The sequence below is a fragment of the Pleurodeles waltl genome, chromosome 3_1 (assembly GCF_031143425.1).
Source record: "Pleurodeles waltl isolate 20211129_DDA chromosome 3_1, aPleWal1.hap1.20221129, whole genome shotgun sequence".
Taxonomy (NCBI): domain Eukaryota; kingdom Metazoa; phylum Chordata; class Amphibia; order Caudata; family Salamandridae; genus Pleurodeles; species Pleurodeles waltl.
The window spans coordinates 1,687,113,976-1,687,137,177 of record NC_090440.1 but is presented as its reverse complement, the minus strand read 5'-3'; the positions used below and the strand labels follow the sequence as shown (position 1 = coordinate 1,687,137,177).

Sequence of the window (23,202 nt, the reverse complement as noted above, 5' to 3'; positions counted from 1 at the left end):
AGACCAGTGGTTCCCAACCTGTGGTCCGGGGACCCCTGGGGGTCCGCAAAGCCTTCTCAGGGGGTCTGCGACTCCTTAGAAAATTAAAAAATATTAATAAATATTGACAAATTAGGTCCCAAACTTCCAGTAATGACTCAGTGGGGGGTCCCCAGATTCCAACGATGATTCAGTGGGGGTCCCTGGGTTTCATTAGTGATAAAGTGGGGGTCCACAGAAGTCAAAAGGTTGGGAACCACTGCCATAGACTTACACCGGGCACCTGCTTCTGATCTGCACTACTGCACCCGGCCACCCCAGTGCCACCCGAGGTGACAGAAGATTGGTCCTGTAAGTTGCTGTGAAGTACCTGTTTGCCATGTATGCTTTCTCCCCCTTAGAGTAACATTGCAACTACAGACAAATGCACTGTGTCAGCTTTTGAAAACTCTAAAAACTTCCTATTTTGAAGAGTACTCACCTCATTCCGGTGATCTTTGTATCTAAATGTATATAAAAATCTGTGTTATTTTTAATAAATTGGTGTTGGATTGGTGTTGGGTGTCTTTATTAAGTGTGTGTGTATCACTTACTGCCTATGTGTGTGCCTTACATACTTAGCACTACCCTCTGATATACCTAATTGCTCGCCCACACTATCACAAAAGAGAGCATTTGGGATGTCACTTGTGCCTCTGTAATACCTTTGGGATTTACCTGGACTCGCTGCACAGTGTACCTCTTTTTGGTCTACTATATAAAGAGCCAACTTCCTACAAACGGGCAATTGGGTCAATTTTCTGTCTCTAGTGTTCTTTTTTGTGTTGTGTGTGGTTCTTCAAGACTTAAGTTGGCATTGAAAGATTACTATGTCTCTCTTGGTGTATGTGGAGTGCCATTTGTTTTGCACCATGTGATGAGCTATTGTGCAATTAGCAAGCAATTATGTGAATCATTTAACGTGTTCATTTTTTGTGGAACTGACACAGACTATCGAGAGGTGGCATGGTCTCGCGGGGGTTGGGATTGAAGTTGTACAGGCGGACAGCTTGGGCATCAACATCTATGTTTTCCCTCTGTCATCTTGCAGTTGACTCAGGGAGTGTGTCATTGTTAAGCTCATTCTAAAGGTGTGGTGTATCTGAGATAAAGACTGAGTTATCATCCTAAGCAACCAACGGTTGCAAAGCGGTAGAATGGATGTTACCAGATCATTCAAGCTGAATATTGTGTTTAGTGTATTTCCTATACAGTAATTGTGCTGTTTCACTTGTTTTCTTCAGTGAAGAGATTCAAAGTTGGTGGACATTGACTGGGTTGTTGAGTTAGGGAACTATTTTCCTATTATATGAAGTCCTCTACAATTCCAATCACAATTGCAATATATACAGTAGTTGACTGAGGATGATGCTTGCTACTGACTCTGTAAATATGCGATTATGCAGCTTTATAGATCAGAAGGAAAAAGAACAGGAGACTGTGTGCAGTAAAGCAGTTAAGGAGCAGGGGCTCAAAACTGTGTGTGTACATTGATTTATTTTGGTGCTTATGGATTTCTTTTCAGCCATTCAAATTCACCATCCCAAGGAAAGGCCAGTATGGGAGGACTGTTTTGCAGGAGTCTGGTATTGCATCCTAGACAATGGGACTTGTTCACCTGCTAGGTATGTATTTGTAAGAAAGAGCATGTCCATTTTCCATAAGCTACCAATTTGTAGATGTTGGCGCAGTGTTTGGTACATGGGCAATTGAGTAGAAGTCTGTGGGATGTGTTGTATGTTGCATGATCCGGGTAGAGATGGTGGTAGGCATGGGATATAGTTGTCATGGGCCAGGACTGGTTGAGGGTAGAATAGATGGCAGGAGAACAGTGTCAAGTAGCAATTTTCATGAACGGACAAACAATATATTGAGGTTGTTTAGTGAAATTTGTGTGCGGTGTTTGTGGTGTAGTATTCCAGTTGATTCTGCCTAGATGCATTTTGGTGTTGCCAGCTGTCACACATGCTATTTTGAAAATGAGTAACGTTTGAGGTCTAGGTATCATGATCTTGCAGAGGTTTGGCATGTGGGTAGAAATGATGATTGTTGTTGAATTGGAATATTACTATGGATGTTTAAAGGCGGCATATTGAGGTTTGTGTCAGTTCCACTTCTAGTGGTTGTTATTCAGCAATGGGTTCCAAGTCTAGATGGAACATTGCTCTGGAAGCTCATTACGTGATGAGTTACTCAACAAGAAATGTGCCTGGTCACCAAATGTCAATCCTGCAGTTTCTTTGATCTCTCATGGCAGCAGGGCTCCACTCCCACTGCAGCACAAAGAGCTGTGCAGGGCAGCAGGTGGACTGCTGTATCTGCTTCTCTTGTTTCACACCCCAATCCCACAAATTGTCAAGAGGGGATCCTCCACTCTGCCCCTCCTGAACACGTAAAGTCCCATCCCCAAGCTGTTCCTTACAGCTGTAGCCCTACTCACCTCTGCACTCCACCCTGTTTGATAACCACCATTCACACACCTCTGACCTATGAAGTGATGTTTTCTGATTTTCTGGCACAACGTGTCCCTTTGCTTATCCTAGGCCTGAAAATCTAGCCTTCAGCAGAACAAGGTGATTTTAATGTTGTCAACAGTGAAGTTACCAACTTCTGCTCTCTACGACAGAAAGGCACAAACTTCACACAAACTTTGCAAAACTTTTTAGAGCACTGAATAATTGATATGTCTTTTATTGCTGGGGAGTGGTGATACAGGAGTAATACCAGTTGCAATTTTTAACTTTCTTTCTCAGCTGCAGGTTTATTTGCATGGATGTTGCTAGGAGACACTATTCAGAATTTGGGCTCTGGATGGCAGAAAAATGTGCACATTTCTACTGCAGCATTTCCTTGTGTTGTGGATTGCATTTTAGATGGTAGAAAATAGGGGGTGGTCATGGTTACTATTCATGTTTTACTATTTAGATATTTTGAGGACTTATAAACAATGGGTGCATGGGTGAGGTAGATGGTTTAACATTTCACTCCAGCAAAAGTACCTTGTCTTCACAATGAATGTGATTGAGGAGTTCAAGTTTTCTGGAACACATAAAGATGGGATGGTTAGCGTTTTGACAGACTTGAGTAGTATGAGTTTACCAAATTATGTGGGGTGTTTCTGGTAGTGCTCACTTTGATTGATCTATACACGTCTCATTTTGGAGGTATTGACAACTGATACATTTTGGGCATCATGTATTATACTGTATGTGAGAGAAGAGTTGCTGCAAGGGTTTTAGCTTCATTGAGGATGAAGGTCTGCCCTAAGATGATCAATGTAGATAGGGCTGGTGGTGCTCCTAAATTTGAGAAATAACAATTCTGTTTTGTAGCTGTTGAATTTAGAACAACACCTGGCCCTCTATACTTCAAAATAAAGTAGGCAGTTTTTCAGGGCTTGGCATGTTCTTATTTGTTTGGGGGTGCGTTAGTAAACTAGAGTGTCATTACTATAGGAATTGTACAGGAAGTCTTGGCTGAGGATAGATGCTGCAGTGTATAAATGAAGGGTGATCCTTTTCGGAGTCTGCATGTTACTAACAATGGGAAAAGTCATTGTTTAAAATCCCTGGATCAGTTGGCAAGGAAAGAAAATGTAGATATTACAGGAAGTAGTTTTTTTTGTCTGATGATGAGCATTTTATCCTTGAAGAATATATCCTTGAAATGAGAAACTGAGCACAAATATCCCCGGGGGGAGTGAGGGAAAGTGGGGTTGGGGAGTCTGTGACGAGAAATTCAATGAGTGTGAAATACTGGACATCAAATATACCTCAAGATAATGTATCACGTAGAATACTTGGTGTTATTGAAGGCCTTGAGGGAGCTCACCTGGCAGCAATGGGCTATTGGACAGATTATATTATATTTCTATTTCTCACCTGGTGTGCCTCGGGTGCTGGACATGCATCTTGGCTGGGGTGTATAATTGAGGTTGCCCTCTAGGTATGAGGTCCTGGAAAGGTCTTCTAGGTATTGTGCAAAAGGTGTTGGCCATGACTGTCACTTGCACAAGTATGACTGGCTGGCATGCATGAGGAGTCGGACATGTTTTGCACCTGGTAAGTATGATTTGCAGAATATGACTTTCAGTGTGTGTGCAGATGAGAGGGCTCATCTGAAATACATGAGGTATAGAGCATATATTGTATGCTCCCTAATGTAGATGAGAGAGCTTGCTTACTGTGCATGAGGTGTTGCTAATATGTTGAAGCTAGTATGTATAATGCGTTTGGCATACACCATTTCTATGTTTATAAGAGAACCTGTTTAGTGAGCATGAACTGCTGAGTACATATCTGAGTTGATGTTAAAGAGGCAGGCCCCTACATTGAGGCTGGGCATGCTTCTCACCTGGGTCTGTATTACAGAAAGTGCCCCGGGGCGCAATGGGCATGTGCCCTGGCGACTTTTTAGTATTACAGAAGGAGCCGCAGACGCTTGTACGGCCCCTCCTGTAATACATATAGCACTGGCGCACATGTAGTGCTAGTGCTATTGAGAGGCCGCGTTCCTTCATTTGCCTAAGGGCATGGCCCCATGCAAATGAGGGATTCACTTTGCCTCTGTGCCCACACCGTAGTACCAATGTGGACTCAGAAGCAAACATGTCGTTGAGAGGCACACTGAAAGTGCGCCATAAAAAAGTGGCACACTATTAGTGCACCCCCTGATGGCTGCCCTCTGAAGAAATCAGCCCCAGAGATCCACCTTTAGGCAAGTGCAGTCATTCACTGCACCCATCTGTAAGGGGATCTGAAATCCCCTTTGAAATTGCAGACCGGTTGTTGCCAGGACAGAGAAACACAGAGCATTTTATTCAGCTGCTCTGTAATTCTCTTGAATGCACTGCCCTGCGGGCAGCATGAGTATGCGGCTGCCCTGAGGACATTCTTTACAATAGGGCACACTTTCCCTGTTTGCATCCGGTGTATCTTCTTAAAGATGGGCTGTGGCGCTGGCAGGGAAGTGTGCCCTTTCAGTAATGCATGCCCTGGTGGCATTGAGGATGTTGGGAAGGGTTGCGAGAATTGTTGATTTTTCTGTGGGATATAGGGCATGTTGCACATCTGGGGCCCTGTTAGAGAGTGTGTCTTGGGGTGCAACGGACATATGCACCCACTTTGTGTGCTCTCAGGGTCCTTTGGTATTATATAAGGGACTGCAGTCACTTGTGTGGGCTATTCTGTAATACAGATAGTGCTGCACACATGTAGTGTCAGTACTATCATTATTAGGCATTCCATCATTTGCAAGGGGGCCTGTCCCCATGCAAATGATGGAATCACTGTGCCTCTGCGCTCACGCCATATTATGGACGTAAGCAGAGAGTCAAACATACCTTTAAGAGGCGCACTTTCAGTGTGCTTCCTAAAGGCAGCCTTCTGGAGGGGATAAAGGGAATCCCACGGACTCCCCCCAGACATCCCCTTTAGTCACTGACTGCACCCGCCTGCAAGGGGATCTTTCTCCCCTCTTGAAAGTGCAGGTGGATTGCCGCCTGCACAGTGAAACATAGAGCAGCTTTGAAGCAGCCTCTCCTTATTTCACTTGAATGCACTGCCCCCCCTGAGGGACGCTTTGACCATACTAGGGCGCACTTTTCCTGTTTGTGCACCTGTTTTCGGGGCTTTGCGGTGCAAACACAGAAAGTGTGTCCATATTGTAATACAGGCCCTGGTGAGCAGGGGGAGCTTGTCTGGTGTGCATAAAGTGACAGTTACATATCTTAGTTGGTGAACATGAGGTGTTGAACATAATGACCAGATAAATATTAGAGATCTCACCTGGCGTTGATGAGGTACTGGGCAAGGCTGATGTTTGCTGGGGATCCTGTGATGGTGATTTGACGCTCTGCTGAGCCTTCCGTGGCACTGGCAATTTTGATTTGAGCTCCAGACATTTGCCGAATTTCATTGATTTTGGTCCCTTGGCGTCCGATTATGCAGCCTATTAGCTAGAAAAAAGGAGGAGCATACTTCTTAGAGAACAGGTTCATATTTCATCTAACTGATACTGACCAGATAGTCCTTAGAATATTTCCATTATCTCCAAGATTTACTAGAGCAGGAAACAATGTCACAATATGTTTCCTCTTTTGAATCTCCAGTACAATATTTAGCAATCTGTGAAAATATCAGTACAGTATATTGAGTTCTCCCTGTTCTAGTTATTTGAGGATTGCGCCTAATTAGATGAATTGTCCTGCACTGCATCACAGCATATACATTAGGGGGGCAAATTTACTAAGGTTTTACGCACCATAGGGCAGCAAGCAAAGTTGCTACTCTGTGTTGTGTGAAACAGAGAGAGCTGAACTGCATCATATGCACTAAGATATGGCATGCCTCTGCTCCCTTCTTGCTCTGGTAGGGTTGCGGCTGCTTACTACCACTGTAGGCACCCTAGTGCCTTGCTGCAGGAGTGCTTGTGTTATGAGCAGGATTGTTTCTGTGCAGGAAGGACTACCTTCCTGCACGAAAATAAACCTTAAATACATTTTCCTTTTTCTATGTGTGCTGCATAATGCATCTACAACAAAAAAAATTTCCCTTTCACGCTTTCTAATCTCTTCACACCTCCATTAGATTTATCAACATCACATACAAGTGAATACTCATTTTCGGCACTATGCAATCATATTAGAAAACCATAGTCGACTCCTCCTAGTCAGCATCTGCTTGCTCCCCTCTGTGCAGCTCCACCTGTTGCTGATTGGACTGAGAGCCTGCCTGACTCTTAGTTCAAGGCCCACTTCCACCCGCAGGCACCCACCTTTGCCTCATCCCTGGTGGCCTAGTGGCCATCTGTACCTGTCTATGTGTGTGTCTTTTTGCTTTCTGTCATCTTTTTTCCTTTCTCCCTTTTCCCCTTTTTTCCTACTTTTTTGCACCTTTTTTCCACCGTGCTCAGTCCGTGACACTGTTGCCCCTGCAGCTCACCTCCTCCCTGTGAAGCACTTTCCCACCCTCCAACCTACAAGCTGACCAGACCCTCCCACCTCATTCCCCTTTCTAATGGCAGCCATTGAAGGTGTGCCTACGGGAACCTTGCCTGCGCCCATCCGTGTGTGGACCGCGCCCAGTGCCATGGACCCTGGTTCCCGCACCATCCACCAGTACTACGCCAGCGATCTGCAAGTCCTCAGCCCTGGAAGAACCTCAGCCTGACACCAAGCAGATCCAAGGAACACTCATCAACCCTTCTGCTGCTGCTCCCTCACCTGCGTCTGCTCGCCACACTGCTCCGCCCACAGACCAGACGGACACCTTATTTGTTACTCCTCAACACCCACTCCCTCGCCAAACATGCAGTAGAAGTCTGGGACCTCTGAGACTTAGCTGCTCCTGACGTCACCTTTCTCACTGAGACCTGGATCACCCCCACCTCAGCCCCGGACATCACCACCGTCATCACCGACGGCTACAAAATCATCCACAAAGAAAGAATCAATCTACCAGGAGGAGACGTCACCATAGTCTACAGGAATACCTTCCGCCTCTCAACCACCATCGAGATGCTGAACCAGTCAACCACCAGCAAACACCTACACTTCCAAATCCAGATCAACCCTAACATCTCCCTTTGTGGAACGCTCATCTACAGACCACTCAGACCACAGCCCCAGTTCAGTGAAACCTTCATCAACCTCATCGCCCCCCACACACTCGCTTCCACCGACTGCATCCTACTCAGTGACCAAAACTCCCACCTTGAAAACAGCAACGACCACAACACCTCATCCCTCCTGGACAACCTCGCCACCCTCAGTCTCAAGCAACTTGTCAACCTCCCCACCCACTCAGCAGCCCACACCCTCGACCCCGTCTTCTCGGGTGGAAAAAACATCACCATCTTGCACACCTCCGAACACCACTGGACCCACCACCGATGCGTCCTCTTCACCTTTACAAAGACCACTGCATGCCACCACACCCACGGCACCCCAGGCAGAAACTGGAGCAAAGTCACCAAAACCTAGCTCACCACTGCTCTCAGCCACTCCCTCCCACAAAATGCCACAAAAGCGAACGACTCAGCATGCAACCTGCACCTCTGGATTACAGAATGCGCCAACTCCATTGCCCCTCACAGAAAACCTGCCGGAAACCAGCACCATAGGAAACTGAACTGGTGCCCGAAAGATCTCCAAGAATCAGATCGCAACTGCAGACAAGTGGAACAAAAATGGAGGAACAGCAAAGTAACCGCAGATTGCACATCCTACAAAGACTCAGTCACTACGCACCACCAGCGCATCAAAGCCCCCAAGAAAGCTGCCATTCAAGAACATATCAACACAAACACACACAAAAGCACAGAGCTAATCACCATAGTCAAGGAATTCACGAACCCCATATTAGACTCCTCAGTCATCCCCACTCTCAAGACCATTGCAACAACCTTGCCACCTTTTTTCACAGAAGAATCCAGGACATATACAAAGGATTCAAGAACCAAAACCTGCCCCACTGCCCACCAGCATCACCAAAGACCCCACGCCGCAGACCCTGAACCTCTGGACCCCTATCTCCACAGAAGACACCCGAAAACTCATGATCTCCATCCATTCAGGGGCACCCTTGAACCCCATCACATCTTCAACCTGGCCATTGCCACCATCGCACCAGAGCTCTGTCAGACTATCAACTGCTCCATCAGAACCCCCACCTTCCCATCCATCTGGAAACACACAGAAATCAACCCGCTCCTGAAGAAATCCTCCATCGACCCAATGGAGATAAAAATCTACAGACCCATCTCGCTGCACACCTTCCCAGTCAGGTAACAGAAAAGGCCATCGACATGCAACTGACGGAGTTTCTCAAATCAAACCACATTCTGGACCCCTCCCAATCTGGATTCAGGAGCAACCACAACACTGAGACATCCGCACCATACTGGACCACGGAGACACTGCTGCCCTCATCCTCCTCGACCTCTCTGCCGCAGTCAACACAGTCTCCCACTTCACCCTCTGCACCAGACTCCACGACGTCAGCATCCACAGCAAAGCACTGGAATGGATTTGATCCTTACTGACCGGAAGAACCCAGAGTGCCAGACTCCCACTGCACACTTCGGCACCCAAAGAAACATGCTGCGGAGTACCCTAGGGATCCTCACTAAGCCCGACCATTTTCAACATCTATATGGCCCCGCTTGCTAAGATCGTCAGACAGCACTAAACATGATCTCTTAGGCTGACGATACCCAGCTGATCCTCTCTCTGACCAATGACCCATCAACAGCCACGAGAAATTTCCACAACGGTATGAAAGCAGCAGCCGCCTGGATTGAAGCCAGTTTCCTCTGGCTTAACGCGGACAAGACAGAGTTCCTCGTACTCAGCTCCACCGGCTGCGCCTGGGATGACTCCTGGTGGCCAGCCACCCTAGGAATTGCCCCCACTGACCAAGCATGTAACCTGGGCATCATCCTGGACTCAACACTCTACGTGGCCCGTCAAGTCAACGCCGTCTCTTCTGCCTACCTCCACACCTTGCAACTCCATCAAAAGACCTTCAAGTGGATCCCCACTGAGACTAGAAGGACGGGCATCCACACCCTGGTCAGCAGCAAATTTGACTACGACAATGCACTCTATGCTGGCATCACAAAGAAGCTATAACTACAGAGAATCCAAAACGCAGCAGCCAGACTCATCCTGGGCATGCCCCGCTACAGCCACATCTCTTCCCACCTCAGAGACCTCCATTATCTCCCAGTTGATAAACCCATCAGCTTCAAGCTATTGACTCACACCTATAAGGCACTTCACAACATCGGACCAGACTACCTCAACGACCACCTGACCTTCTACATTCCCTCCAGGCATCTCCGATCCTCCCATCTCGCCTTCACTGCCATCTCCAGAATCAAAAAAAGCACAGCTGGAGGAAGACCATTCTCCTACCTCGCAGCCCAGACATGGAATATACTCCCTCTCAACCTCAGACAGGCTGCATCTCTGAAGCAATGCAGGAAGGATCTCAAGACCTGGCTCTTCGAATGATCATCATGCCCAACTCAGCACCTTGAGACCCCACAGGGGTCTCTGTCTCCCTATAGTTCAAAGAATTATCGTTTATTATATCGTTAAAAATATATACCACACATGAATGTTAAAAAAACACATTCATTTGTTAAACAGGGCCTTATACATATACACCATCTTCAAGCACATAACATTTTTCCTATTTTCAATTTTTATCAAAAAAGAATCTGTCGACGTGGAGTTTTAGTGGAAATCGAACTGGTTCACACCACCTTCTTCAGGGCATATATTTTAAAATTTTAAAAAAACTATAGAAGACACAGAAGCATAAATTACTAAAGTGCATCACTATGTAACATCATACAATTTACAATTCCATACTGTACAACAATAATTATTACATACTATTTATTTGGTGGTGTATCTCAAAGTACATCTCCAGCTTAACTAACAAATGTATTTTCTAACATTTATATGTGGTATATATTTTTTTATTTTTAACTATAAATATAATGATAATTCTTGAACTATAGTGAGACAGACTATGGTTTTCTAATATTATTGCGTACTGCCCAAAATGTGTACTCATCTGTAGATGGTGTTGGTGTGTCCAATGGACATATAAAGAGATCAGCAAGCATGAAAGGGAATTTCTTTTTATTTTAGTTGCAAGTTATCCTATCCCTTTTGGCAATTAAGGATGATTCTCCTTTTGCTTGGTGCCGCAGAATGCATCACACAGAAAAAGGAAGTAACAAGGAGAAATAAACATATTTTTATCCATGCGTCTGAGAGGTGCACAATTTTGGCACAATCCCAGGTTTATTGACCTTAGTAGATTTGGGATTTGCGTCAAAACCCAAGAGTGGATGCATGGGAATGGTTAGTCTATCTCCCCATGGAATGCCTCCTTGATGCAAGGTAATGTGAGGCAGGGCAATGCGCTGCCTTGTGCTACCTTTTTTTAATAAGCTCCTGCAAATGCATGGCTTTGTAAATCTCTATTAAAAGTTTGTATTGTAGCTGTGCCAAAAAAGTGGTGCAGCACTGGATGATATACTCACGTACATGACCAGCATACACATTAGTTGTGGAATCCCTGCAGGGCGATGTACTGACAGTAAACGAGAAAGTGGCTTCCAGTACTTTTCTGAGGGTCTCTGAAGACTATCCTTGGTCAGTGAGCAATGCCCCCATGTGTACCACTGGCATGCACATTACCTGTCGACCTATTGCAAGACCTTGCAGTAAAGGAGGCAGTGGCTTCCAGCTCATTTCTAGAGTCTCTGCAGACTATTGTAGATCAGTGGGCGATGTGCCCTCGTACATTGGCTGCATACAGTTGTGCCTTTCAAGCAGGAGCTCTTAGTGTAGGGACACACCCATCACTTTCTGCTATCTGTGGGATCCATAACAGTCTCGCTCTACAGCAGTAAAGTCTGCATTGCATCTTATGCAATGTGTAGGGACACTTTGCAAGAATCTGTGTCCCCTTGCTGCTTCTTCTGGTGAAACTAGGGCACCTCGAATCTTGAAACATTTTATTAAGCATTCATTCCTCCCCTTCAGCTCTTTAGATATGATTCTAATTGCCATCCCCTTTTTATAAAACCGTGTCTAGACGCTGATTTCTCAATAGACAATTCGGTGTCAACGATGAATGGGTGGTGTACCGCAGAAAAGCACAAATGGAAACGGTTCTGATGAAGACAGGAAGAAATTCATTTGAGAGCGTGTTTTTCTTTCTTGCATGCGCTTACTAAAGTGTTTCCTTTAAGCAAACAGATTCGTAGCTTTGCAGGTAAATCACTGCCACTCTCTCAACCCTTTAGCTCCAAAGGTGGTATTCACTTGCTTTCCTTTTGGCTAAGGTCTGTTTTTTTCAGTGTTAATAAGGTTTGTTTTATCTTCCCATCTCAAAGGCAGTCTGAAATTAAGTTAATTACTTTCTACAAATGGAATCTGTTTGGCCCAATTGTAGAAATCGTTAAAGTTGATCCATTCTTCTACTTTCATTATTTTTTTTAGGCTACTTGAGAATTGTAGATATCACTTACACTAACTCCGTCCGTAATTTCAGTGGTGCAGTGCATAATAGGATGAGGTGATCTGGCAATTAGGAGTGTATGTTACCCTCAAAAGGCACAGGATTGGTGGTCACCTGAAGCTCTTCTAGCAGGATCAAGAGAAACCTTGAACAGAGATTCTGCGACTCCTTTTCATGAATTAGTCTGTTTGCTCAGGCCTGAAGACCAGGTTCACTCCTGGCCCTGGCATTTTTAAAGCCAGCACAGAACGGGCATTAAAAGGAGGCACACCATTATTTATAATGGGCCTCAATGTGTTTTGCAGGATTAGCATAAAAAATTATGATGCTAGTTCCCTAACTACCGCCATAGTGCGTCATATCTTAAATACAGCTCAAACATGGTGGGGCGCTAAGACGTGCAAGAAAACTGGCATTCCATTGGATGCAGCACCATTTTTCTTAAATCTACCCCACAGTGTGTAAATAAATGTAGGTGGGTCTTGTGGTGTTCAAGTATCATAGACCCTATAGTAAAATTATACCAAAAGCTACAGATGGGGGCACAAAAATACATTTGTGTTTCTGGTGTGACATCAGCGGCTCACACAGATTTGATATAGTGATGCACAGTTGTCTAGAATTACAAGGACAACCAGCTCAGTGTAACATGGCCATTTCCTCAGTTTCTAATACTGTTCATAGTAGTAACAGGACGGTGGACTATATTCTTTTAATTGTAGCTTTCTTGTGACTTCTGGAAGACCTCAGAGGGCATGAGACAATATCTTCTGTTCTTTCTAACTTAGACTTCTCTTAGCTTTCAGCTGGTTTCACTCAGCAGTATAAATGAGCTCCGACTACGCGATATGCATAGGTTAATTCAGAAACTCATATTCACAGTCTGTGACATTTTCTCTCTACAAATACAAATTCATTCAAAATCTGAAGGTACAAGGGTGGGTAAAACAGAAGAAAAATGAAGTCGCCCGAGCTACCTGTTGAGGCAATAATGAAGAATGGACATGATAGATGTAAAGCTGAAACAAGCATTTGCAATGCAATGGGCCTCGTGTTTGCTCAACTTAGAGCTATTAGCGTTGTAAATTCGTAACTGGACTTTTCTTGCCACATAAATTGAAAATTAAAAGTAAAACAGTTGACATAAGCAAGTCAACTCAAAGCGCCACAGCCGCCATGAGGGTGAGCGCGAGACTTATTGGATCAATGCATGAATGTCTAGTGAGGATTGTGGCTGGGATGAAAGGCAGAGCGAAACCAGAGGAGGGGCTGTCACACGCTGTGGCAGGAGGAAGCGTGACATAGTGTGATAGCCATCAAAAATGTTCTCTTAGTGAAATCCCTGGGAGGGAACTCAGCACACAAAGGAGGGACATTTCACAAAATCCAAGCATAAAAATGAAGCATTTAAAACAAGAATGAATAACAAGAGAGGACATGGTTAAAAGCCCAAATAGAGATTACAACAGGCCAGAGCGCTTGTATGCTTGACCCTAAAAAGGAAGGGGCAAGTGGAAGAAAAGAGGCAAATCGATGAGGAATGAAGCAAATAAAAAGAAGTAAGAGGGAGGGATCAGGTGTAAATGATAAAAGAGGGCAAAAGTGGAAGAACGGAAGAGAGTGGACAGTGATCAAAGGAAGAATGGAAATAAGGTAATCACAGAAAATATGGCTTGATATCAATATCAAAGGGATAAGAAATGTAGAAATCCAAGAAAAAAAAGGAAGAGGTAGGAAAGTGAGATGGGTGAGGCAAGCACATGGATGACACGCCAGAGATCTCTTTGACTCCTCTTCCAGGTGCTTTCCAGAGAAGATCCAAGAGGTGGAGTGAGAAAGACAATCATGAGAAGTGAGAGAAAAGAATGAGTTGTAAAGGAGAGAGGGAGATGAAGAATTAAGTTGAGAGAAAGGGTCAGAGTAAAAGTGGGATAGAGTAGAAGAAGGGCAGCAGAGAAGAGGTGGGAAGCTGAAGTGAGACGAAGAGAAAGAATAGGGAGTGATAGAGGAAGAGGAGAAGACAATAGACTGAGAAGGAATGATCGAACAGAGTGTATGAGCACAAGTGATAGCGATGAGTAATTAGAGGCAAAGAGAAATTTGAGACGATGGAGTCATGAGCAAGGGACAAAGAAACAAAAAAGAGCACAAGGAAGCAAGGCAGCAGCATTAGAGAGGACGGGAATGGTAGACAGCAGTACTCACATCATTGGGAATGGAGAGTTCATGAGCACCGGCCTGGGCACCGGCATCCATACCTGGGCAGGAGCAAAGCAGAGTAGTTAGGGAAGCAGGACGGTCAACACTGCCATCTTATTGTGTGGTGTGCCACTTTGGCACAAATCTTAGTGAAGATGCACTGAGGAACGTCGCGATCTCTGGTTTTTTTTATGTAGTTTATGAACTTTTAGAATAAACAAAACTGGGGGGAATCAAAGCTGAAATAGATACTTTTCTGTATAGCACAACCTGTCAGGCTGCTACCTCAATTTAGAGCAATCAACATTCAAAAACATAACACACGCTTTTCACCCTAAAAACAGCATGCTGAGCGCATCAACAACACAACAGCGAGCACCGTATCACCTACAACAACATGGCAGTTAATACCTCCATCTCAACCAACTACCATACCAAAGTAATAACAATCTGTTAAATACGCGTCCCTTAAAATAGCACAAATGACACAAAACAATGTGCCATCCAATCAGCAGCCTGGAAATCGCACTAACAAGCAGATTGAAAGGACTGGGTGTCTACTAACAGCAACAAAAATAGCTGACACACTATGGGATATTTTGGTTATGCCTGCAACAACACTGCCTCGCATGACTACAACAATTAAAATATCACACTCTTATTATAAGATATACACATCTAACCTATACATGGAACTGCTTTCTGAGTCAACAATTGGACAACAGCATGCAATAACCAGTTGCCCTACACCTGGATAATAGCAACTATTCTGTAAGTAACAAAAATAAGTGCTAGCCTAGCATCTGAACAACTCTATTTAACCGGTTGTATGAGTTACCAATGCATGCATTTACAAGGCATGCCTTTACCACGCATCCATTACCACAAAATACCTTTACCATGAAGTGCCTTTGCAAACCAAGCCTTTACAACATAATGTGTATCTATCTATCTATCTATCTATCTATCTATCTATCTATCTATCTATCTATCTATCTACATATACACACACACACACACACACACACACACATGTATAGGTAGCACTTAGTGGTGGTTGCCACTAGGTAGTTTTAGTAAAGACCTAGGCCTCATTATGAACACAACGGTCGAAACCGCTGTGTTCATGCTGGTGGTCAAACTACTGACCGCCAGCACCCCCAGATCCCCACCGGCCGTATTAGGAACATTCCTCTGGGCCAGCGGCCGGAAACATTATTTCTGACCGCCGGCCCAGAGGAATGCCTGGCCGGGACATTGACGGCGTGTGCGGCAGGTGCAGCTGCATCCGTCGGGCAGTGACCTGCGCAATGGGGCACTGCACCGGGGCCCATGCACTGCCCATGCTCAGTGCATGGGCAGTGCAGGGGCCCCCAGGGGTGCCCCGGGGTACCCTCTCCACCAGCCTTTCCCTGGCGGGTTTCCCCGCCAGGTAAAGGATGGAGGATTAGGGATCATTATCCAAGGGGCAGCACCGTTGACCTGTCGGAAAATGAATCTGACCACCACCAGGCTGCCTGACGGAGGCAGCCTGGCGGTGAGTGAGGGCTGACGATGGTGGCCCTCACGGTGTTGTTTATGTGGCGGTGTGGCCCGCCATGCCGGCTGGAGGGTTTTCCTTCCACCAACGGCATGGCAGGCCACACCGCCAAGTTCGTAATGACCACCCTAGTTTCTATAGAAAAATATTTTTTTTTGTTTTGCTAATAACTTTGGCCCCATTTGATGAATCTTCATGATCTTTTCTCAAAAAATAAGATGCTCACTTCAGCTGCTGCCTGGAAAGTTTCAAGGTGATCCATCAAGCAGGGGCCGAGAAAAAGGGGGGACTCAAAGACTTTTTCCCCACACATTTTTCAATAGGGATTTTGAACAGGAATAGCGACTGAACCACTGGACGAATTTACAAAAAATTGTCAGAAAGGTAGCTCTTGGTCCAGAAAGCGACCTTTTTGTGATTTGATGTGAATCTGTTCAATTCTTTTCTAGTTATTAAGTGGAAACCAAATATGTATATGTAGGGATGCAGATCTGTCTCGACTCCTGGGTAGAGCATTGTGGCTCCTCGCGGCAGAAGGAGTATTGTGATTGGCTGACCGCTACCTGTACAGAAAGTTGCGACTCCTATTTCATGAACTGGGGCATGGTCCCCGAAGATGACAATAGAGGTTAAAAAGTAGAGACGGGGTCAGGGTAGTGGTACTCTAACTCCATGGGGGCATTTAATGGGTGTCTGAGGGACCCCTTATTAGGTTAAAAAAGCTGAAAACCCTTTTTTTGCCACAAGCATGGAGTCGGTACTCCACCGTGGCTTTCAGCCCGGCCCCCCGTAATGTTGCAATGGAGTTGTGAACCCTACCGATAAAAAAATGTACATATACCTTCCCACATTCACTCGCACATTAATGCACACAATTTCAGACCCACTGAGACACTCAAACACCCACTCACAGACCCACAGAGACACTTGTATACCCACTCAGAACCCCGCTCAGACACTCAGACACCCACTCACAGACCCACTCGCACACTTGTGCAACCACTCATGCACCCACTCACAGACACACTGACACTCATACACCCACTCAAAGGCCCACTCAGACACTCATGCACCCACTCAAAGACCCACTCAGACACTCATACACCCACTCACAGACCCACTCACACACTTTTGCACCTACTCACCCACCCACTGACACTCATATACCCACTCAAAGACCCTTTCAGACACTCACTCACACACCCACTCATGCACCCACTCACAGGCCCACTGACATGCATACACCCACTCAAACACCCACTCACACACTTATGCACCCACTCAAAGACCCATTCAGACACTCATACACCCACTCAAAGACCCACTCAGACACTCTCACACCCACTTACAGACCCACTGACACACTCATGCATGCACCCACTCACAGGCCCACTGACACTCCCACACAGACTCAAAGACCTACTTACACACTCATGTTCCTACTCACAGACCCACTGACACTCATATACCTACTCAAAGACCCACTCAGATATTCACAACCCACTCACAGACCAACTCATGCTCCCACTCACAGACCCACTCAGACAATCATACACCCACTTAAAGACCCACTCAGACACTCACAGACCCACACACACATTCACCCACTCACAGACCCGCTGACACTCATACACCCACTCAAAGACCTACTCTGACACTTACACATCCACTCACAGATCCACTGACACACTCAGGCACACGCTCACAGACCCACTGACACACATATACTCACTCAAAGGCCCACACAGACACTATTAGACCCACGCACAGACCCATTCACACACTCATGCACCCACTCACAGACCCAATTAGCCACTCTTGCACGCTGCCACAGACCCACTCAGACACTCACAGATCCAGTCACAGATCCACTTAGACATTCTTGCACACACTCAGCAGACCCAGTCAGACTCTTGTACACCAACTAACAGACCCACTCAGACTCTTACTCACCCATTTATAGGCCCACTCAGTGACTATTGCATCCACTCATAGACCCTATCAGACACTCATGAACCCACTCACAGACCTGCTCAGACTTTCATGCACCCACTCACACACCCAGTCAGACTCTCAATCATCTACTAACAGACCCTCTCAGACTCTCACACACCCACTCATAGGCCCACTCAGACACTCATGCATCCACTCATAGATCCCATTAAACTTCCACTTAATGATTCAGAAATGTATTGGGACATGAACAGAATGAAACAAAGACATATGAACAATATGTTGGGGTTTGTGCATTGAATGTGTGCTTTTGGTTTGCGAATCCGCAATGGAGTCTCGACTCAAAAAGTGTTGTTGAAAAAGGCAGATTTTGTTTTAAATTTAAATCTTGCTTGGGAAATAGGGTGGCTCTAAGAAAGGCCTTTGCGTATATTGTATAAATATGATTAGTGCACATAAGAACGGATACAGAGTTTCATGTTGCTCAGAAACACCCTGTTGCCTTCATCTGTGGATTGAACACCATCTCTTCTATATATCCCATGTAAATCAAACTGTAGGTTATTATTGTAGCTAGAGCCCATGTTATGGTCTCTGAGGAATGCTGAAACAGTTTATTAACATGTTTCCTGGCTTTGTCTATCTGTGAACAAAATTCAAGTTGACCACTTTCATTTCTGCCTTTGGCATATGTTAGAGAACATAAAGGCAGTATGAAGGAAAAGTTTCATTAATTGAACAAAGGTATCCTTCATAAGGATGTCAGGTCCTTCCCCAGTTAGTGTGCCTGGGTCATTACTACCACAGTGCACAATCATGAGGTGCGGTGGTTGGCAATCTCTATTGTTTTCAACCAATGCTGCCACTTTAAATCTCTCAGGCCAGTCCAAGTAATATCCACATTAGGCAAACCCAGTTCCCTGTCAATGCCATTCTTTCTAGCATACTTACTAGCCCAAAAAACATATCTATGACCTACAATCCAAACTCTAACCATTTTGAAGGGAGGAAGCAGTAGCACACAGGAAAAGGCTGCAGCTGAATGAAGCAGTTTTCAAAATGTGAGGTGGTTAAAATGGAGGAAGCACCTGGTTTCAAAAAGCACAAATTTGATTGGATGTTATAAATACATTGATAGATAAAAAATAGGTTGTAAATAAAAATATTAAGTCAGTAGATCTATGATTGGAGCTGATTAATTCACAAACAAGTATTGCTATCATTCTGTAATAGTCAATGACACCTGCTAAAGAACAATTTAAAGTTAGTATGCTGCTGACAGACAGTCTTTGCTTTGATCTACTGGTATAGTGGAGTGTTCCAAAGGAGTTTGCTGTGGCAGCTGAGGTAAAATACTGTGGGGGGGGAAGGGCAGTTATTAAAGCATACTTACATTCTTCAACTAAGTGAGGTTTTGGTACAGAAGCAACTGGAAAAAAAAAGATTTTTCTAAATCATTATAAGAACTGAATTTTAAATAGACCTGAAACATTACCAAAATACAATGGTAAATATATTTTCAACCCCCGTCTGGAGTCCCGACTCTGTAGAGAAGTTACACGGGGTCTGCACTGAGTGCCGCAATGGAGTCTTGACTCCAGCTGCCCAGAGTAAAAAATCTGGCTTCTTTGTAAAACTCCAAGTAAGGGTTAACAGTCACTAATCATTCAGGTATTGGATAAGAAACATAAAATATGAAAAGCAGTTTTTGATTTGTTGACTAAGACAGTATCTCTGAGACCAAAGTTGAATAGGTTGCCAATAATGGTTTGATGGTGTGAGAGTTGGGTACCATTCTGATGCTGAGATTTAATACTTATAAAAAAAAAAGATTTAATGTGATATTGTGACAGTATTTCACCTACCAAGAAAGCAATTTAACAGGTATTTGAATTAGAACGTGTGTCTGTAGATAAGAGGGTTAAAAGTGTATATGACATAGAGAAAAGTTTAGTGTCTCAGAAAAACCCAGAGAGGTATTGATATTTTCATTTAGATATGTAGTAAGGTATTTATTATTTGAGAAAATGAAATGATTAACACTAATAGATTTTCAACGATACCTTTTGCATGCTATAGCAGACTTTATAGCAGAGTTTCAGTTCCAAGTTGAGTTCCCATTTATAACCACCTTCAAAGACTTAGAGTACCTTTCTGCTTGATATAAATTACTTCTAAAGTAGGGTATATTTAGTTATGGGAGGGTGGTTTGTGCTGATAAGGTAAGAGATATACTTTGAAATTGAACTTTATCACTTTCAGTTACATATGGTGTATTATAGGTCCAGTGTCTCACCTATACTGTGTGTCACAAACCTGTTCTCAAAAGCATAGTTATACTCACCCAGGTCAGAAAGATATTTATGAAATTATATACTGGAGAACATTCTCACAGAGCATACTCAGACACACACTCATGCATACACTAAGACAGCCAGGCACAAACACATTCATGAATACATGAACACTCCCAGGCTTCATACACTAACATGCTCAGGCACACACTGATGCTTATGCGGAAAGACCCAGATACACACTGATGCATACACCTACACACCCACACAGACACACTGATGCATACACTGACACACCCAGGCCCACACTGATATATAAACTGAGACAGCGAGGCACATACTGATGTACACACTAATACACCCATGCAGACAGTGGTGCATATTGTTAGACTTTTCATCCTTGGCATGGTCTCCCTTAACTTTATGCCTCTGTTCCCCAAGTTGTTGATGTGTGCTGGACTCTGATTTTGCTGTTTTTGTTACTCTGGGCACTTCACCACTGCTAACCAGTGCTAAAGTGCAAGTGCTCCTTTACAAAATGTGTAAGTAATTGGCTTATCCATGATTGCCATATTTGATTTACTAGTAAGTCCCTAGTAAAGTGCACTGGAGGTGCCAGGGCCTGTAAATCAAATTCTACTGGTGGGCCTGCAGCACTGGTTGTGCCACCCACATAAGTAGCTCCGTAATCATGTCTCAGACCTGCCACTGCAGTGTCTGTGTGTGCAGTTTTAACTGTAAATTCGACTTGGCAAGTGTACCCACTTGCCAGACCTAAACCTTCCTTTTCTTACATGTCAGACACCCCTAAGGTAGGCCCTAGGTGGCCCCGAGGGCAGGGTGCAGCGTATGGTTAAGGTAGGACATATAGTAATGTGTTTTATATGTCCTGACAGTGAAATATTGCTAAATTCGTTTTTCATTGTTGCAAGGCCTGTCCCTCTCATAGGTTAACATGGGGGCCACCTTTTAATCTGATTATAGTGTAGATTCCCTTTGGGAGTGGATGGACATGTGGAGTTTGGGGTCTCTGAGCTTACAATTCAAAAATACATCTTTTAGTAAAGTTGATTTTAAGATTGTGTGTTTGAAAATGCCACTTTTAGAAAGGGAGAATTTTCTTGCTTATACCATTTCTGTGACTCTGCCTGTTTGTGGTTTCCTTGTCTGGGTCAGTTTGACAGTTGGGCTGGTTGCACCTCACACTAGACAGTGACACAAAGGGAGCTGGTGTGTAGCCTGCATAGCCCGATGAGCCATCTGTGCTAGGAGGGAAGGGAGGAGTGGTCACTCACACCTGAAAGGGCTGTGCCTGCCCTCACACAATGCAGTCTCCAACCCCCTGGAAAGTGTCTGGGGCCTGGCCTGTGCAAGTCAGGATTTCACATTCAAAAGAGACATTACTCTGAAGTAGGCCTACTTCAAAGGAGAAATTGGGTATAAGACGGGCACCCAAAACCACAGACTTTGGAAACACGTCTGGAAACAAGAGGAACCTGTGCCTGGAGAAGAGCTGAAGAGCTGAGGAAGGAGAGCTGCCCTGCCTGTGACTGTGATTTGTGGAGCTATCCTGCAGTTGCTGCTTCTGCCAGAGTAAGAGGGCAAAGACTGGACTTTGTGTGCCTTCCATCTTGAGAAGAAATCTCCAAGGGCTTCATTTAGAGCTTGCCTCCTGTTGTTTGAAGTCTCAGGGACAGCAAAGGCTTCTCTCTGCCAGCACCTGGAGTCTCTGGAGAGACTCCTACTCTGCCCTGTGGTGCCCATCCAGTTACTGGGACACTGAAAGGAGAAGCTGGCAGACTAAAGAAAAGGAAATCCACGCACAGAGTGCCGTGCGGGGAAAAGATTGACGCAACTCTGATCTGTGGCTGAAGAAACGACGCACCACCGGCTCCACGGCTGGAAATCGAAGCTCACTGGAAACACGACCGAAGAATCGATGCACGGAGCAGGAGAAACGATGCGCAGCATTGCTGACGGAGGCTGTGAGATCGCAACCCGCGCTGCATGTTTTTCTAATCATTGTGCGGCTGGATTTCTGACGCGAACCATCATTGTGCATGCGAAAACAACGCAAGGCCTGCCTAGGACCCATGTGCGGACCAAATTGACGCATCGCTTTAATGCGGAGAGAAGAACCGACGCACACCGACTCAACAGAAGGGGAAAACGATGCAAGGTCTCGCTCGTGAGTGATATCGACATATCACAAGCCCTTTTTGACGCACACCCGCCCGTGTGGGGTTATTTTTGACACGCAACAGGTACATATTCACGCTAGCAGCACTAGCGTGTGTTTAAAACTACTTAAAGACTCTTTTTGCATTTTTATTAATAACTTGAATGGTATATTGTAGATTTTGGTCATTTTGGTCTTATTTTGTGTAGATAAATATTTCCTATTTTTCTAAACCTGTGTTGTGTCATTTTGTAGTGTTTTTCATTAAGTTACTGTGTGTGTTGGTACAAATACTTTACACCTAGCACTCTGAAGTTAAGCCTACTGCTCTGCCAAGCTACCAAGGGGTGAGCAGGGGTTAGCTGAGGGTGATTCTCTTTTACCCTGACTAGAGTGAGGGTCCTTGCTTGAACAGGGGGTAACCTGACTGTCATCCAAAGACCCCATTTCTAACACATATGCTGACACAACCAGGCACACACTGATGCATACAGTGACACAACCAGGCACACACACATGACTACACTGACACAATTAGGCACACACTTATGAATACACTGGCACACTTATGCACACACTCATGCATACAATCGTATATGCAAGCATGCAGCAATGCATACACTGAAACACCCAGGCACACACTCATGCATACGCTGACACTTCCAGGCACACATTGATGCATACACTGAAACACCCAGACATACACTCATGAATACACTGACAAACCCAGGCCCACACTAATGCATACATTCACATCCTTAGCCACACTCTGATACATGTGACAGACCCTGCCAAATACAGATACATACACTGTCAATGACAGGTACACACTGACGCATATCCTGACACACCCAGGCATACACTAAAAACACCTAACAACACACTAACACACTAACACACCTAGGCACACACTCTTGTATACACTGACACACCCAATCACATAATGATCCATACACTAACACACCCAGGCACACA

The 23,202-nt window shown here is 44.8% G+C and overlaps 1 protein-coding gene across 6 annotated transcripts in view; it reads right to left on the bottom strand.

Annotated features, from left to right (window-relative positions):
- The window catches only part of PCBP3 (poly(rC) binding protein 3), a 184,078-nt gene that overhangs the window by 7,375 nt on the left and 153,501 nt on the right, over positions 1 to 23,202 (bottom strand). For 5 of the 6 annotated variants that reach the window (XM_069225475.1, XM_069225476.1, XM_069225479.1 and 2 more), the window contains 2 exons: positions 14,268 to 14,320; positions 5,805 to 5,974 (listed from right to left, as the gene is read on the bottom strand). In XM_069225475.1, coding sequence (XP_069081576.1) covers positions 5,805 to 5,974; positions 14,268 to 14,320 — 223 coding nt within the window. Of the gene's footprint in view, positions 1 to 5,804; positions 5,975 to 14,267; positions 14,321 to 23,202 lie in introns of those variants that run through there. The other variant, XM_069225481.1, reaches the window with a different exon arrangement.